A 16949-nucleotide genomic window follows, 5' to 3' on the forward strand; every position below is an offset into this window, starting at 1 on the left:
AATAAATAAATAAATAAATAAATAAATAAAATAGCAAGGAAGACTTAAGACTGTTGCAATAGGGGAGAGAGATTGAACTCAACTCTAAATAATAGCAAAATAGCTGGAGATTTATAGCCAACGAGCAGAGTCAGTGGATGGAAAATTACTAAGAGAACTGGATAAATATGATAGGTAAAAGGATTCTTGTTAAACAGGGCTCTTGCTAAAGGCAGACCAAAGGCTTAGATATCAAAAATAGAACTGGGCACAGCGGCTCTCACCTGTAATCCCAGCACTTTGGGAGGCCAAGGCAGGCAGATCTCAAGGTCAGGAGATGGAGACCATCCTGGCTAACATGATGAAACCCCGTCTCTACTAAAAATACACACACACACTAGCTGGGTGTGGTGGTGCGCACCGGTAATCCCAGCTATTCTGGAGGCTGAGGCAAGAGAATCCTTGAACCTGGGAGGCAGAGATTACAGTGAGCTGAGATCACGCCACCGCACTCCAGCCTGGTGACAGAGTGAGACTCCGTCTCAAAATAAATAAATAAAAAATAAAGAAATATCCCTTACCCTCAGGTGCACACAGTCCCATTCCCTCATCTGATAAACTCATTCATATGGTGTTAATGGGCAATGACTGTGTGATTCACCTTTCCAGAGGATGCTTATTTACATTTGAATGGTGTCTTCTGGAGCTTTGATTGAGAATAATTGCTGGGGAACCAGTCAGGCTGACCGGCCCACAAGTGGAGGCCACAGTGTCTCACAATGGAAGGGTGCTGGCTTTGGAACCAGACCCACCTGGTTTGAACTGAAGTTTCTCTACACACTGATAAGGTGGCCTTAGATGAGAACCTTAAGCTCACAGAGCTGTAACTGTAATAGATCTGTTGCCAGATATGCATGGCAAGTCAATGCGTAGAGACACTGGGTTGTGGCAGAGAAAAAAAGTTTAACTGTAGACTGGCCAAATGAGGAGATGGGAAAGAACCTCAAATCCATCTCCCCGGGGAATTTGGCGTTAAGATTTTTAAGGGTATTGCAGTGGGCTGAAGTGTGGAGATCACTGACTGGTTGAGTGCAGGCTGGAGTCATGGGCGGGGGAGATGAAGAAGCTGTATTCTCAAGCTGTTCCTGTTCCTCTGGGGGTCTTCAAACTGGTTGGCATCAGCTACTTTGCTGGAATTCGGGTCTGAAAAACATCTTAAGCAATTCTTAAACAAAAGCCTTGTGATTCTGACGTCAGAAATCCTATCTAGAGGAACAATGGAGATGCAAACAGCCAAGATCTGGTGCTATGTGACTTTAGGTTACAAAGAAGTGGGGCTGTCTGCAGCCTGATCAGGGCTTCAGGATTTTTGTCCAGAATTCTTGTTAACTCTGTGATGACAGCTTCAGAGCTTTGGTTTCCTCATGTGTAAAATGGGGAGACGATAGCACCTACCCTACTGGCGTAGCTGACGTGACCTGTTGGCATGAGGGTTGGAGACTCCCAAGTATTCACTAACCCAGAGCCTATGCCTCCCAGGCCCCCATACCTGGTCCTGACTGTTGTTCATAGGATTGGTCCATAGCACTCTCAGCCCCAGGTGGCTTTATAGGGATGAAAAGAGGAATCCAGGGGATGTCAGAGGTTCCAGTGGATGCAGTCCCTTCTGCTCTGTCTCTGTGTGTGTGTGTGTGTATGTGTGTGTGTGTGTGTCCACAGTGGCTGGGGGTGCCACTGACCCTCCCAATCCCACTGCAGTGTGCCTTCCTCATGGCCTCCCTGAAGAACCATTCAAGAAAAGTACTGGGAAGTGCAGCCCTCCTGAAAGAAAAACCAAAGACACTTCAGCTAAGAAGTCAGCCCAAGAAGCTCTGCCCTCCCAGGCCCACCGCCCCCTTGGGGGCCAGAATGGTTTGACTCCCCTCCTAATAACACGCAGAAGATTTGGCTTCCTGTTTGTCTTCTGGTCTTTCCTGGGTCTTACAATGGCTGGGGCCAGCAGGGATGGGGTGGGCACTTCAGTGGTGAGTGTCCCGTGGGTGCCTCTTGCCCAGGCCTCCGGGGGAAAGTCTCCCGCGGGGGGCCGGCTCCTCAGCTCTGGGGCTCCTCTGGCCTCCCCCACCCCACCCTTGGCTCTGCTAGCCTATCCCAGCCTTTTCCCTACCCTGGTACTGAGGATGCCACAGAATTGACACCCACCTGTTTCATCTGATGGCTTATCCTGAAGGGTCTCTGGGAGGCAAAGGAATTAGGGTCTCTAAGGGCTCTTCCCACTGCCGCCCAAGACTTTGCAGGGGCCGATAGGAGCCTGAGAGTGGGCTGCACCTGCTAGGGGTTTATCCCCATTCACAGCCTGTCAATTCTGTCCTCCATAAAATACCCACCCACCTTGGCAGTCAGAAGGGCTCTAGAGGAAAGACCTCAGAGGCACCTGTGCTTGTGAGCAGACTGGGAGGGACACCTGTGAGTCCCTCAGCATTGCATGACTCAGACCCTGTGAGTGCAGCCCATGTTCAGAATGTGGAAATCCATCCCAGACCCTAGGTAGCAGATTCCCAGTCAAAGGGCTGCCTTTCCAGGAGAGCCTGTGCAGCCAGGCTCTGCCCTCGTTCAGGGAACTCCACCAGGTTTCAGGAGCCAGCTCAGGCACTTCACCCCCTCCTCAGGGGCTGCCTCTTGAGCCTCCAGTGCTTCCTGAGTGCCTCCTGAAACCAGGCCGGGTGCTCCCCAGAGAGTGACTTTTTAATGACCGCCACACTCAGGTCATGGCTGAGAATGAAGGAACTCTCTTCCCTTAAAACAAACAGATGCCTGGGCCAGGCACAGTGGCTCACACCTGTAATCCTAGCACTTTGGGAGGCTGAGGCAGGTGGATCACGAGGTCAAGAGATGGAGACCATCCTGGCTAACACGGTGAAACCCCCTCTCTACTAAAAATACAAATATTAGCCAGGTGTGATGGCGGGCACCTGTAATGCCAGCTACTCAGGAGGCTGAGGCAGGGAGAATTGCTTGAACCTGGGAGGCAGAGCTTGCAGTGATCTGAGATCATGCTGCTGCACTCCAGCCTGGGTGACAGAGCCAGACTCCATCTCAAAAAAGAAAACAAACAAAAAACTGAGGTGCCTGATAAGGCACAGAAGTTCCCTAAATTTCTGTTGTCGTGCTGGAGGCCCAGACATCCCAGTCCATTAGGAAGATGGGCAGGTAACTGATGAAGAAATTTCTGGCAAACCCCCATAGCTCTCTCACTAGCAGTTGTCTCACTTTCATCTCACACACATACACATGCATACATACACATATGCACATGCACACACATGCATACATACACATATGCACATGCACACACATGCACATACACTCATACACACATGTACACACCCATACTTTTTCACCTCAAAACCCAGAGTCCCCTCTGAATCTGCTGCAGGAGAGGGGCCAAACCTATCTGAGGAGTCCCCTCCCTTAGGCTCCTCCCTACAAAAGTTCCTCATGGACAGATTGAGGTCAGGGTAACGGGCCCTGCCTGCCACGGGGAACACTCCTCTGATGGGAAAGACCACCTGTTTTCTAGAGCATTAAAGATGACCCTGACAGAGAGAAGAGCCCCCTGCTGAAATCTCTGAAACGGCGTCCACTCAGTAGCAGAGCTGGCATCTCACCAGGTAAGGCATGACCACAGTCAAGCAGGGTGGAGGGATGTCATGGTCACGGCTAAGGCATGGGTTAATAATGATAGTAACTAAAGCCAGGTGTGGAAGTTCGTGCCTGTAATCCCAGCATTTTTGGAGGCTGAGGTGGAAGAATCACTTGAGGTCAGCAGTTCAAGCCTTGACAACATAGCAAGACTCCATCTCTACCAAGAGAAAAAAAAGCCAGATGTGGTGGTGCATGCCTGTAGTCCCCCAGCTACTCAGGAGGCTGAGGCAGGAGGATGGCTTGAGCCCAGAAGTTCGAGGCTGCAGTGAGCTATGATTGCACCACTGTGATCTAACCTCAGTGACAGAGCAAGACCCTGGCTCTACATTTTTTTTTTTTTTTTTTTTTTGGAGACAGAGTCTCGCTCTGTCACCCAGGCTGGAGTGCAGTGGTGTGATCTCAGCTCACTGCAACCTCCACCTCCCAGATTCAAGCAATTCTCGTGCCTCAGCCTCCTGAGTAGCTGGGACTACAGGTGGGTGCCACCATGCCTGGCTAATTTTTTGTGTTTTTAATAGAGACGGGTTTCACCATGTTGCCCAGGCTGGTCTCCAAGTCCTGAGCTCAGGCAATTCATCCACCTCAGCCTCCCAAAGTGCTGAGATTACAGGGGTGAGCCACCCCGCCTGGCCACATCTCTTAAAATAATAATCATAATAGCAATAATGATAGTAACTGAAACGATCAATGATCCTGAGTCTTGATCATGTGCCAGCCCATCTGCTAAGATTGTCCCATTTAGAGCCTATAATGATCAATCCTTTGCATCGGTATTCTATCAGCTTCCTATTGTACTGACAAAGGAATTGAGGCTCGGGGGGCTAAGGATCATGTGCCACTAGTGGTAACAGGCCTTCACAATCTTTATGCAAGTATTCAGCTCATAGAACCTAAGACCATGTATTTTATTTGTGATGTCAAAGGTATGGCAGAGTGGCTCAGAGCAGAGTTCTGGAGTCAGCAGGACCAGATAGAATCATTGCCCTGCTTCTTATTGGTGGAGTCCCACTTACCTCATCTGTAAACTGGGGGACTGTGAGGATGAAGCGAGGCAGCATACTCAAAGCACTTAGCACAATGCCAGGGAAGGATCTGGACTTGGTAAATGGTAGCTATAGCTATTTCTGATCCAAGCAAAGCCAGAGACCTGGGGTGGGGACACGGGGTGCCTTGAAGTCATCCTGGAGCCCCATTTCCTGGGGTGAAGTATAGCTGAACTTGAGTGTCCCTAAGCCAAGCTGGACAGCTATAGCGCAAGAATGCACACGGCTGCTCCAGCCAACAAGCCAAATGTTCTTCAGCTGCGGCCCAGCCGATGAAAGAAGGGATGATGGAACAGAGGAGGAAGACCAAGTCAAGGGAAGCAGAGTCATCTCTTTCGCTGTTCTACACAGAGAAAGGGAATAACGTGGGTAAGTTAGAGGCTATGCGGGTGTCTGGACAGCCCCCTGGCCCTGGGGGAGCTGTAAGGGCAGCAGGTACCGTGGAAGGAACCCCTCCTGCTGTCCTAGGACCTGGGCACTGGTGCCTCTGCAGCAAGCCTGTCCTCAAACAACTCAGTTCTCCCAGCCCCAGGAAATGGACATGCAAAATTTTGACAACCAGGGAATGAGAAAAGTCAATATTGAAGATGAGACCTCCTGAGATCCTTGGGCACTCCGACTCTGTGGACTAGGTGCAGTTTCCTTAGCTCTAAGGCAGATGGGAAGGGATGGAGATGATTCCCCTAGGCCAGCCTGATTGACTGCTGTGAAATGGTGCAGATCCCAAGAACAATTCATTGCTAGGCGGGAGGTTCCCAAACAGCCTTTCCCCATCCACCCAACAGCCTCCCTTTATACCTCTCAGCAAATTGCACTAAGGACTTTTACAACTGACTTGATTGACAGAGAAATTGATGTGAAAAAGGGAGCAGGGGGAGGGAAGAGAGGTACACAGAGTGACCATCTTAGTTCATTTGTGCTTCTATAAAGGAATACCCAAGGCTAGGTAATTTATAAAGAAAACAGGTTTATTTAGCTCAGGGTTCTGCTGGCTGGAAGTTTGGGCATCTGATGAGAGCCTCAGGCTGCTTCCACTCATGGTGAAAGGCACTGGGGAGCTGGCATGTGCAGAGATCACATGGAGAGACAGGAAGCAAGAGAATGGGGAGGTACCAGGCTTTTATTTAACAGCCAGCATTTGCGGCAAGTAATAGAGGGAGAACTCACTTGCTCCCCACCCTGTCACCAGGGAGGGCATTGATCTATTCATGAAAGATCCGTTCCCACGACCCAAACACCTCCCATCAAGCCCCATCCCCAACACTGGGGATCACATTTCATGAGGTTTGCCGGGGCTCAAACATCCAAACTATAGCAATGACCTTATTCTGCTTCTCCTAGGCTCGGTATACAAGAAGTACCCTCAAGGAAGGGGCGTGAGAAGGATTAGCTCTTCTATTGACTTACCCAGAAAGGATACAGTTTGCTCAAGCCAAGAGGTATTAAGTCGCTTGTACCAGCACATGCCCATTAAGCAATAGAGTAATTCCTTCCACCAACCATTACTTCTAGGAGTTGGGGGATAATCAGAAATGGGAACAGGCTGGGCACAGTGACTCACACCTGTAATCCCAGCACTTTGGGAGGCCGAGGAGGGTGGATCACTTGAGGTCAGGAGTTCGAGACCATTTGGTCAACATGGTGAAACCCTTCTCTACTAAAAATTTAAAAATTAGCCAGGTGCAGTGGCATGCCCTGTAGTCCCAGCTACTTGGGAGGCTACAGCATGAGAATGGCTTGAAACCGGGAGGTGGAGGTTGCAGTGAGCCAAGATTGCACCACTGCACTCCAGCCTGGGTGACAGAGGAAGACTCTGTCTTAAAAAAAAAAAAAAAAGGACAAACCTGATAAGAACAATTCCTTACTATGGCAGATGGGATAAGGGTTAAATAGACCTAAATTCAAAATCTAGGTCTGCTACTTCCTGCCTGGGTGACCTTGGGCAGGTCACCTAGCTACACTCAATCTCACTGCCTTTGCAAAATAAGGACAATTGTGCCTGTCAAATAAGATTGATGTGAAGATTCATTAAAGTGAATCAACGGAAATCCCCCATCTTGTGCCTAAGGGGATGGTCGTCCCACAACTATTCAATAAAAGCCTGAGCTTGGGTCTGATTGTGTCGATGGCAGATGCCATCCCTGGCAGATGTCCCTCGTTGTGACAAGAGATTATCCTAATTGGGTTAGAATCTGAGTTTTTGACCAATCGGGGCTTTCCACTCAAATGTTGTGGGTGGGATTGAAATGGATGTTGGGGAAGCAACAGCATCCACTAGACTAGGGTCTGGGAGGTGCTCAATAGATTTTGTTGTTCACCCCCAATATTTCTTTTTTTTATTTTTTTTGAGACAGAGTTTCACTCTTGTTGCCCAGGCTGAAGTGCAGTAGCACTATCTTAGCTCACTGCAACCTCCGCCTCCTGGGTTCAAATTATTCTCATGCCTCAGCCTCCCAAGTAGCTGGGATTACAGGCATGTACCACCACGCCCAGTTAATTTTTTGTATTTAGTAGAGATGGGGTTTCACCATATTGGTCAGGCTGTTCTCAAACTCCTGACCTCAGGTGATCCACCCCTGTCAGCCTCCCAAAGTGCTGGGATTATAGGCGTGAGCCACTGCGCTGAGCCTGCCCCCCATATTTCTTGTGCACTTCTCCCCCAAAGCCAGGGAAGGAATTTGCATGGGATGGATGCTCAGTGAGGACCTGGGAATCCCACATTTCAAACATCATACAGGTTTCAAACATGAGGTTCTCATAGATGAATCAGATGATCATTCAGTTGAGTCTGAATTGCCTAAGATAATAGTTCTTTCCTTTATTCTAAAGTGGATGGCAGAATATGGGCTCAAAAAATTGAAGCTGGAGATTTCCAGATGCATGGGTCCCAGCTGCACTCATCAAAAGTCAGGACAGAGGTCAGCATCAGCCAAACACTGCAGCATCTTCCCCAGCATTGAGATACATGTAAGTCACGATTTTCATCACCCTTTTTTTTCTCCGCCAACTCAGCTGCAAATGGCAGAGAGCAGTGTAGGGCACTGTGGCCTCTATTTCTGCTTGTGGGAACTGCCCTCCTCCCCAAAATGGGACTCCCCTCACCAAATAGGAGATGCAAAATCCTGTTGGAAGAAAAGCCAACTTCCCAGAGGGCCTAAGATCCCATTCCAGGGTTAGATGGGCTCATTGGAGTAAGAATTAGAAACAATTGCTGAGGCCAGGTGCGGTGACTCCTGCCTATAGTACCAAGTGCTTTGGGAGGCTGAGGTGGGAGGATTGCTTGAGCCCAAGAGTTTGAGACCAGCCTGGGCAACATAGCAAGACCCCATCTCTGGAAAAAAATTAGATTAGCCAGGTGCAGCTGTGTACCTGTAGTCCCAGCTACTTGGGAGGCTGAGGCAGGAGGATTAGTTGAGTCATGGAATTCAAGGCTGCAGTGAGCCGTGATCACGCCACTGCACTCCAGCCTGGGTCATGGAGCAGGAGCCTGTCTCTTAAAACATAAAAAGGAAAAGATAAGAAAAAGTAGCAATTGCTGAGAAGATTGGACCATGGCTGAAGTGTTCATCCATAAGAATGCTGTACCCCAATACTGAGGACGGTTCTGTTATGGCAACAAATAGGGGTTGTGATAGAAAGTGAAGGGTTCTCTTCTCTATTTTCTAATTTTGGGGTAATTTTTTATTGCTTTGACACTAGAATAAGTAAATTTAGTACAGAATGAAAATCAGATCATTTCTCTCCTTGCCCTTTTATGCTACATTATCAAGATTAGGGGAAACTAAAAATAGCCACAAAATTCAAAATTATTCACTAGAGGAACATACGGTCGTTCTAGTATGCTGCCCCTCTCCACCCGAAGTCATTATTTAGTTCAAAATTTATGAACTTCTTACCCCACCATTAAGAGTTTTCTATTTTAAAATTTAGAGATCATTGACCGGGCGCAGTGGCTCACGCCTATAGTACCAACACTTTGGGAGGCTGAGGCGGGAGGATCACCTGAGGTCAGCAGTTCAAGACCACCCTGGCCAACACAGTGAAACCCCATCTCTAGCGTAAATACAAAAATTAGCCAGGCATGGTGCCGTGCACCTGTAGTCCCAGCTACTCAGGAGGCTGAGGCAGGAGAATCGCTTGAACCCGGGAGGCGGAGGCTGCAGTAAGCCGAGATCACACCACTGCACTCCAGCCTGGGCAATAGAGTAAGACTCTGTCTCAAAAAAAAAATTAGAGATTATTATGATTTTTATTAATACAGCGACTGCATTTGCCAAAAACCAAAACCATCCTAATTCCCTACTCCTTTGTAGAACCATAAATCTACTAGTTTAATAAAAGAAAAAAAGGCTTTAAACAAACAAACAAAAAACATATGCTTAACAGATGGTTGTTTTTTATGGGTTTTTGTTTGTTTGTTGAGACAGGATCTTGCTCTGTCATCCAGGCAGGAGTGCAGTGGTGCAATTGCAGCTCACTGCAGCCTCTACCTCCCTGGGCTCAGGCAACCCTCCCACCTCAGCCTCCCCTAAGCAGCTGGGACCACAGGCATATGCCACCACGCCTGCTATTTTTCTGTTTTTGGAAGAGATGAGGTCTCCCTATGTTGCCCAGGCTGGTCTTGATCTCCTGGGCTCAAGCAATCCTCCTGTCTCGGCCTCCCAAAGCACTGGGATTACAGGGATGAGCTACCATGCCCAGCCAACAAATGTTTTGAGAATTGTTAACCATGATGGAACAAACAATTTTAGAGGGTGATGGGGATATGAAGAAACGGCTGATGGGGTGGATACTTGCCTCTGCTTGCCTTAACCCAGGGAGTGGTGAGACACATTCAGTGGACGCCTGGGGAGATGGAGGTGTACATCAGGCACTTGGAGAAGGTGTTAAGGCGCTATGTCCAGAGGCTGCAGTGGCTGCTGTCCGGTGAGCCTGTCCACTGCCCTGAAGGGTGGAGGAGCATGAGGGGATGTGGAAGGCTACCCCCAGGGACCCCAGTATCAGTCCTTCCAAAGCCAGGCCTTCGAGAACTGCACATCAGAGGATTAGGCCAGGAACATCGTCCAGGTACAACATGACACTGGGAGGCTGGGCGTGGTGGCTCACGCCTGTAATCTCTGCGCTTTGGGAAGCTGAGGCGGGTGGATCACCAGTCAGTAGTTTGAAACCAGCCTGGCCAACATGATGAAAATATAAAAATACCCTACTAAAAATACAAAAAAAATTAGCCAGGCATGGTGGCGGGCACCTGTAATCCCAGCTACTTGGGAGGCTGAGGCAGGAGAATTGCAGAGGTTGCAGTGAGCTGAGATCGTACCACTGCACTCCAGCCTGGGCAACAACAGTGAAACTCTGTCCAAAATAAAAAATGACAGTGGGTTCAGAGGACAGGCAAGGGGCTGGATAACAGGGAGGTCGAACATGGGCCCAAGAGCTCCAGCGGGAGCTCACACACGTCACAGCCTGCTCTGCAAGGCCACCTGCCACACCTTGCCTTCCTGCAAATGACAAGGGGCTCACTGTCAAAAGGTTTGCTTTAATATTGACTGGGCCCTAGCAAAACATCCCCTGGAGGTACAGATGGTAAGGGGAACTAATAGAGCAGAAACCCTCTGTTTTTTTATTATGATTATTATTTTATTTTAGAAACATGGTCTTGCTCTGTCACCTAGTCTGGAGTCCAGTGGTGCAGTCATGGCTCACTGCAGCCTCGAACTGGGCACAAACAATCCTCCCACCTCAGCCTTGCAAGGAGCTGAGACTACAGGCACGTGCCACCATGCCCAGCTTACTTTATTTATTTTTTTAAGATACAGAGTCTCGTTATGTTGCACAGGCTGGCTCTGAACTCCTAGGCTCAAGCGATCCTCCTGCCTCGGCCTCCCAAAGTCCTGGGATTATAGGTGTAAGCCACCGTGGACCTCTTTTCAGAGAGCACCAAAGACCCCTCCTGGAGAGGCAAATGGACAGGGTTGGGCTGTGAATTAAGAGATGATCTGAAGCATCAAACCCAAGAAGGTGGGCAGACAGCTAGAACTGCACAGGAGGGGATTCAGGCTATGGGGCCTGGAGGGTTTCTAGGGCAATAGGAGGAGGGAGGGAGTCCTATATGGAGATCCTACAGGTGGCCTTGTATGTGCCACTCAGGGTCTATGTAAATTCATTAGGTCCAGTCCTCTGCAGTAGGACCTGGTATAGATGGTCCACGGATAGGGGTGTCATGATGACTGCTGCTCCAGGTACAGTTGTCAGGTCAGAGGCTGAGCTGGGACAGAGAAGCCATGAGCCTCTCTCTACTCTCGGTTCACATTACCCCTGGGAATGGTGACTTAAAACCAGAGACCCAGCGATTTCTTTTGTAGTACAAGTCCCCCAGCTGACATACCAATACACACCCAAACACTATCTAACACTTCAAAGCAATATCATGATAGTATTGATACTATTGATACTTTAAGGATGAGGAAACTCAAGCCCAGGAGGTTTAACCGCTTGTACAACTCATCACAGACAAAGCCAGAGCTGAAATCTTGATCTCCTAAAGCCCAAACCACTGATCAGGTCTGCCCTTGGACAATCGCTCCTTACCACAGCACCACAAAGGCCGTCTCCCAGTGGGGTGACATCCGATCAATGATCAGGCAGGCAGCAGGTGTTGCAAGACTTTATAGTTGATAGATACAGTGAGGGAAACCACCCAGGAGGAGGGACCCCTCACCCCCTGCCTCTGCCCCACCTGTCTCGGAGCAGGGAGCCGCCGACTGTTTGGCACCGTTTTGGAGAGCAAAGTATGCATTTTGCTGGACACGTCAGGGTCCATGGGCCCTTACCTGCAGCAGGTGAAGACAGAGCTGGTTTTGCTGATTTGGGAACAGCTGAGGAAGCGCTGTGACAGGTAAGAGGCGAGGGCTGATCAGGAAGATCAAAGGGGCAGTTCCCGGGGCTTCCCTGGTCAAGCACGCCGTCTCCTCTCAGTGCCAGCAGGCCTGGAGTTTCTGAGATGCTCTTCTGAGTAACGCATTTGAGTAGGAAAGAGCACTGTATTCTGCTCTGCTGTGAAGGAAAGCAGTTTTTAGAGGCTGGGTATGGTGGCCCATACCTGTAATCCCAGCAATTTTGGGGGCCAAGGCAGGAGGATCACTTGAGCTCAGGAGTTCAAGACCAGCCTCAGTAACAAAGTGACACCCCATCTCTACAAACATTTAAAAATTAGCTGGGTATGGTGGTGTGCACCTGTAGCCCCAACTACTTAGGAGGCTGAGGAAGGAGGATCACTTGAGCCCAGGAGGTTGAGGCCGCAGTGAGCTATGATTGCACCAGTGCACTCCTGCGTGGGCAACACAGTAAGACGCTGTCTAAAAAAAAAAAAAAAAAAAAAAGGAACGCAATTTCAGGCCTAGGGACAATTGCAGGCACAGCAAAGGAACCACTATGTGGCCTTGAAGTATGGCTTTCAGCTGAACTTGATTTTTTTAAATTATTTATTTAATTTTTTAAATTTTTGTGAACTTGATTTTTGAGTGGAGGAAGTTGTTTATTTTCCCTATCCGGAAGGGTTGACCCTAAGGGGACCCCAGGGGACTCTGATCTTAGACTAGGCCTCTTTCTTGCCTTAATCAGAGTACACATTTCTTGAGTACTTCCTGTGCACCAGATGCTTTACACGCATCATTTCATCAACTCTCACAATGAGCCCGTGAGGCGTTGCTGTTATCAGCCCCCACTTTTCAGAAAAAGAAGCCAGGACTTCAAGAGGTTAAGACACTTGCTGAAGATTGGGTAACCAGTCACTGGCTGAGCTAGGATTGTTTGGGTTTTTTGTTTGTTTGTTTGACACGGGGTCTCACTCTGTTGCCTAGGCTGGAGTGCAGTGGTGTGATCATAGCTCACTGCAGCCTCAGCGTCCTGGGCTCAAGTGATCTCACACCTCAGCCTCCTAAGTAGCTTGGACTATAGGCACACACCACCATGCCTGGCTAATCTTTTTTTTTAATTTTTTTGTAGAGATGGGGGTCTCACTATGTTGCCCAGGCTGGTCTTGAACTCCTGGCCTCAAGCAATCCTCCCAGCTTGGCCTTCCAAAGTACTGGGATTACAGGCACAAGTCACTGTGTCTGGCTTGAGCTGGGATTTAAATCTATCTCTGTCTGCATCCAAATCGTCAGTATGTACCCTCTCATTCTCAAGAGGCCCCACAGCCCTCTCCCTGAGAGGCCACAGGGCTCATTGTAGGGGTCTTCAGTCTAGACAGGCCTATTCTAACCAATCTCTTTCTCCCCTTCTCTGCCCCTCACCTCCTCTTTTCCTCCTTCGCAGTTTTAACCTGCTCAGCTTTGCAGAGAGCCTTCAGTTGTGGCAGGACACGCTGGTGGAGACCACAGATGCAGCGTGTCATGAGGCTATGCAATGGGTGACCCACCTGCAAGCTCAGGGCAGCACCTCCATCTTGCAAGCATTGCTGGCAAGTCCCACCACGGAGCCCGACCTTGATGCAAAACAAATACCATCATCCCCTGTGCTGACACTGCACGATGCTTTAGGATTTACAAAGGGCACTTTAGAATTGACAAAGCACTACATTTCATCTTCCCAATACCCCAGTGAGAAAAGAATTCTCAATGTTCTCACGTTATAGACGAAGACACAGGCTGGGTGGGATGGCTCTCACCTGTAATCCCAGCACTTTGGGAGGGCAAGGCAGGTGGATCACCTGAGGTCAGGAGTTCGAGACCATCCTGACCAACATGGTGAAACCCCATCTCTACTAAATACAAAAGATTAGCTGGGCATGGTGGCACATGCCTGTAATCCCAACTACTTGGGAGGCTGAAGCAGGAGAATTGCTTGAACCCAGGAGGCAGAGGTTGCAGTGAGCCGAGATTGCACCATTGCACTCCAGCCTGGGCAACAAGAACGAAACTCCATCTCAAAAAAATAAAAATTAAAGAAAAATAGATGAAGTCACAGAGGCTCAGAGAGGCAGCGAGCCATGCTCTTCCTCCTAAACCTCAGCAGCTTCCTTGGTCTGTCTGAGGCTGAAAGAGAATCTCTCAGTCTTTTTGAACAGGTCAGAGGCATCCAATCAGATGCATTTTGGCAGAGGCAGGCAGCAGCAGGCACCACCTTTAGGCATTTGGTTCTTGTCTTCCGGGTGAGCCTCTCCCCTGAGCCTGACAGCCGTCCTGTGTTCTTTCAGAAAGCCTTCAGTTTCCGTGATCTGGAAGGACTGTACCTCCTGACCGACGGAAAGCCAGACACAAGCTGCAGCCTTGTCCTAAATGAAGTCCAAAGACTCAGGGAGAAAAGAGATGTGAAAGTGCACACTATTTCCTTGAACTGCTCAGACAGGTGCACGATATGGAGCCACACATCACAGCAGGGAGATCCAAGCTCCCCACCTAATCTACCTGCTCGCTTAGACACCGATCTCTCCTGGGTCCTAATCCTGTAAATCAGAAATTAGGAGAAGTGGCCAGGCGTGCTGGCTCACGCCTGTAATCCCAGCACTTTGGGAGGTTGAGGCAGGTGGATCGCTTGAGGTCAGGAGTTCAAGACCAACCTGGCCAACATGGTGAAACCCTGTCTCTACTAAAAATATAAAAATTAGACAGGCGTGGTGGCATGCGCCTGTAATCCCAGCTACTCAGGAGACTGAGACGTGAGAATCGCTTGATCCAGGGAGGCAGAGGTTGCAGTCAGCCGAGGTTGCTCCATGGCACTCTAGCCTGGGCAACAGAGTGAGACTGTCAAAAAAAAAAAAAAAAGAAAGAAATTAGAAGAAGCATTGTTTTTCTAGAGCACCCAAGCAGGTGTCACACCACAGGGTGAAAACCCCTCTCTTTACTCAGACATTTCCCTCTGACTTCCTCCAGCCTGGAAACACATTTGCACGAGATTCACACAGTCATGTCACAGTCTCCCTCCTACTCTTCCCTGGGATCACGTTTGTGAGTATTTAGAGGACATTTAGGGGAAAAGCTAGAAAGAAAAATATTAATGTAGCCTCGTCATGGTTATTTTTATAAACGATCACTATAGAACATGTGTTATGACTGGGCACCATGGCTCATGCCTATAATCCCTGTGCTTTGGGAGACTGAGGTGGGAGGATCACTTGAGGCCAGGAGTTCGAGACCAGCCTGGATATCATAGCAAGATTCTGTCTCTACAAAACAAAACAAAAATGTGAAAAAGAACACATGTCAGATAAGACTCAGCTCCTTTAAACATCAAAACTTTACTATTAGCAAAACAGACTACATAGGGACATATTTTATCTCTGGGTCTAAACCATAAGCCCCATAAGTGTAATATGTGTCCTTTACAGGCCTAACACATAGTCAGCACTGGATAAGTGTCCCATAAAGAAATGGGGGCTAGGCTGGGCACGATGGCTTACACCTGTAATCCCAGCACTTTGGGAGGCCAAGGCAGGCAGATCACCTGAGGTCAGGAGTTCGAAACCAGCCTGGCCAACATGGCGAAACCCCGTCTCTACTAAAAACATACAAAAATTAGCCTGGTGTGGTGGCCGGTGCCTGTAGTCCCAGCTACTCAGGAGGCTGAGGCAGGGGAATCGCTTGAACCCAGGAGGCGGAGGTTGCAGTGAGCCAAGATCATGCAAGATCACTCCAGCCTGGGTAACAGACTAAGACTCTGTCTCAAAAAAGAAAAGAAGAAATGGGGGCTGGTGTGTGTGGGCTGTGTGGTTTGAGGGGGTCCAGGCTAAATGGCGACACTCACACGGGGAACACGGGGACTCCTCTTCCCTCAAGCAGCAGCAGTTGCTATAGCCGTCCATAAATTGGTGGGGAAAGTGTCCTTTGGTGTTCTAATGGTGGTCTCCATGGCACAAGCCATTGCCCATTGCCAGGCTGATTTCTCTTAAGCCCCACAGACTTAAGTTCCCCTGGGGAAGTCACACGAACTAGGCTGGTCAGTCAGCCTCCCCACCAGCCCTCTGTCCCTTCCTTCCAGAGCGGCGGTTGAGTTCCTAAGAAAGCTGGCTTCCTTCACTGGCGGACGCTATCACTGCCCTGTGGGCAAGGACAAACTCTCCAAAATGTGCGGCCTGCTGACCAAAGGCTTCATCAATGAAAACGTAAGTTGCAGAGCCACTGAACATGAGGTCTGTTGAAACAGCTCAATAAAATATCAACAGGCATGGGGTTTTCCTTCTTGAACTCCTGGGCTCAAGTGAACCTCCCACCTTGGCCTCCCAAAGTGTTAGAATTACAGGCATGAGCCACCATGCCCATCCTCGGTTTTCCTTCTGACTAAAAAGATCTCTGCTTTTCGTTGAGACAAAATATTAACTAAAAAGGATTGGGTTTCCCTGCCACTGTCCTTTTAGGCTGACTCTCCTCAAGACTGGGAAAGAAGCAGGATTTGAGGGTGTTGTTATATTTCCCGATGATCAGACCAGTTTGCCTGTGTTGGAAATTTATGTGGCTTTATGTAGATTACCTCTTTTAATATTATACCCATTTAACAGATGAACAGCAGGCCCAGCGAGGTTTAAGAATACACCTAAAGCTGGGTACGGTGGCGCACACCTGTAATCCCAGCACTTTGGGAGGCCGAGGTGGGTGGATCACTTGAGGTCAGGAGTTTGAGACCAGCCTGGCCAACATGGTGAAATGACATCTCTACTGAAAATACAAAAATTAGCCAGGCATAGTGGTGTGCACCTGTAATCCCAGTTACTCAAGAGGCGGAGGCAGAATTGTTTGAACCTGGGAGACAGAGTTTGCAGTGAGCCGAGACTGCGCCACTGCACTCCAGCCTGAGTGACAGAGCAAGACTCCATCTCAAAACAAACAACAACAAAAAAAACTAAAGTCAGAGGAAGTGCTATAGCTAGAGCCCCAAGACACCCACGATCTTAACCTTTGTGCTTTAATTCCTACATATTTGTGTCTTCTGGGGTTCAATTCATTGAAACACAGACATTCAAGTTATCTGTTAAGCAATAGATCTAGCAAAGACATAGGTTATCTATGAAGTAATAAATCTAGTAAAGTCATAGATTTCAATGATCTACTTCTGACTTAATAGGAAAATTCTGCACATATTTATACCTTTAAGGAATGCAATGTTGCCAGTGATAACTTTCCCAGGGCAACAAATTATCAAGTAAGACAACCAATCAGAATTCCAGATTTCTTTTCAGAGGTTAAAGGTTACTTTCACAGGACATGGCATAATTTTTTTTTTTTTTTTTTT

At 48.6% G+C, this 16949-nt stretch overlaps 1 protein-coding gene across 1 annotated transcript in view; it reads left to right on the forward strand.

Annotated features, from left to right (window-relative positions):
- The window catches only part of VWA3A (von Willebrand factor A domain containing 3A), a 62830-nt gene that overhangs the window by 43667 nt on the left and 2214 nt on the right, over positions 1-16949 (forward strand). Inside the window, exons 22-31 of the mRNA XM_011931907.1 lie at positions 1738-1890; positions 3557-3647; positions 4983-5093; positions 6066-6163; positions 7554-7691; positions 9542-9650; positions 11475-11619; positions 13041-13185; positions 13921-14072; positions 15702-15825. Coding sequence (XP_011787297.1) covers positions 1738-1890; positions 3557-3647; positions 4983-5093; positions 6066-6163; positions 7554-7691; positions 9542-9650; positions 11475-11619; positions 13041-13185; positions 13921-14072; positions 15702-15825 — 1266 coding nt within the window. The remainder of the gene's footprint in view (positions 1-1737; positions 1891-3556; positions 3648-4982; positions 5094-6065; positions 6164-7553; positions 7692-9541; positions 9651-11474; positions 11620-13040; positions 13186-13920; positions 14073-15701; positions 15826-16949) is intronic.

This window comes from Colobus angolensis, unplaced genomic scaffold, assembly GCF_000951035.1.
Source record: "Colobus angolensis palliatus isolate OR3802 unplaced genomic scaffold, Cang.pa_1.0 Scaffold92, whole genome shotgun sequence".
Lineage (NCBI taxonomy): Eukaryota > Metazoa > Chordata > Mammalia > Primates > Cercopithecidae > Colobus > Colobus angolensis.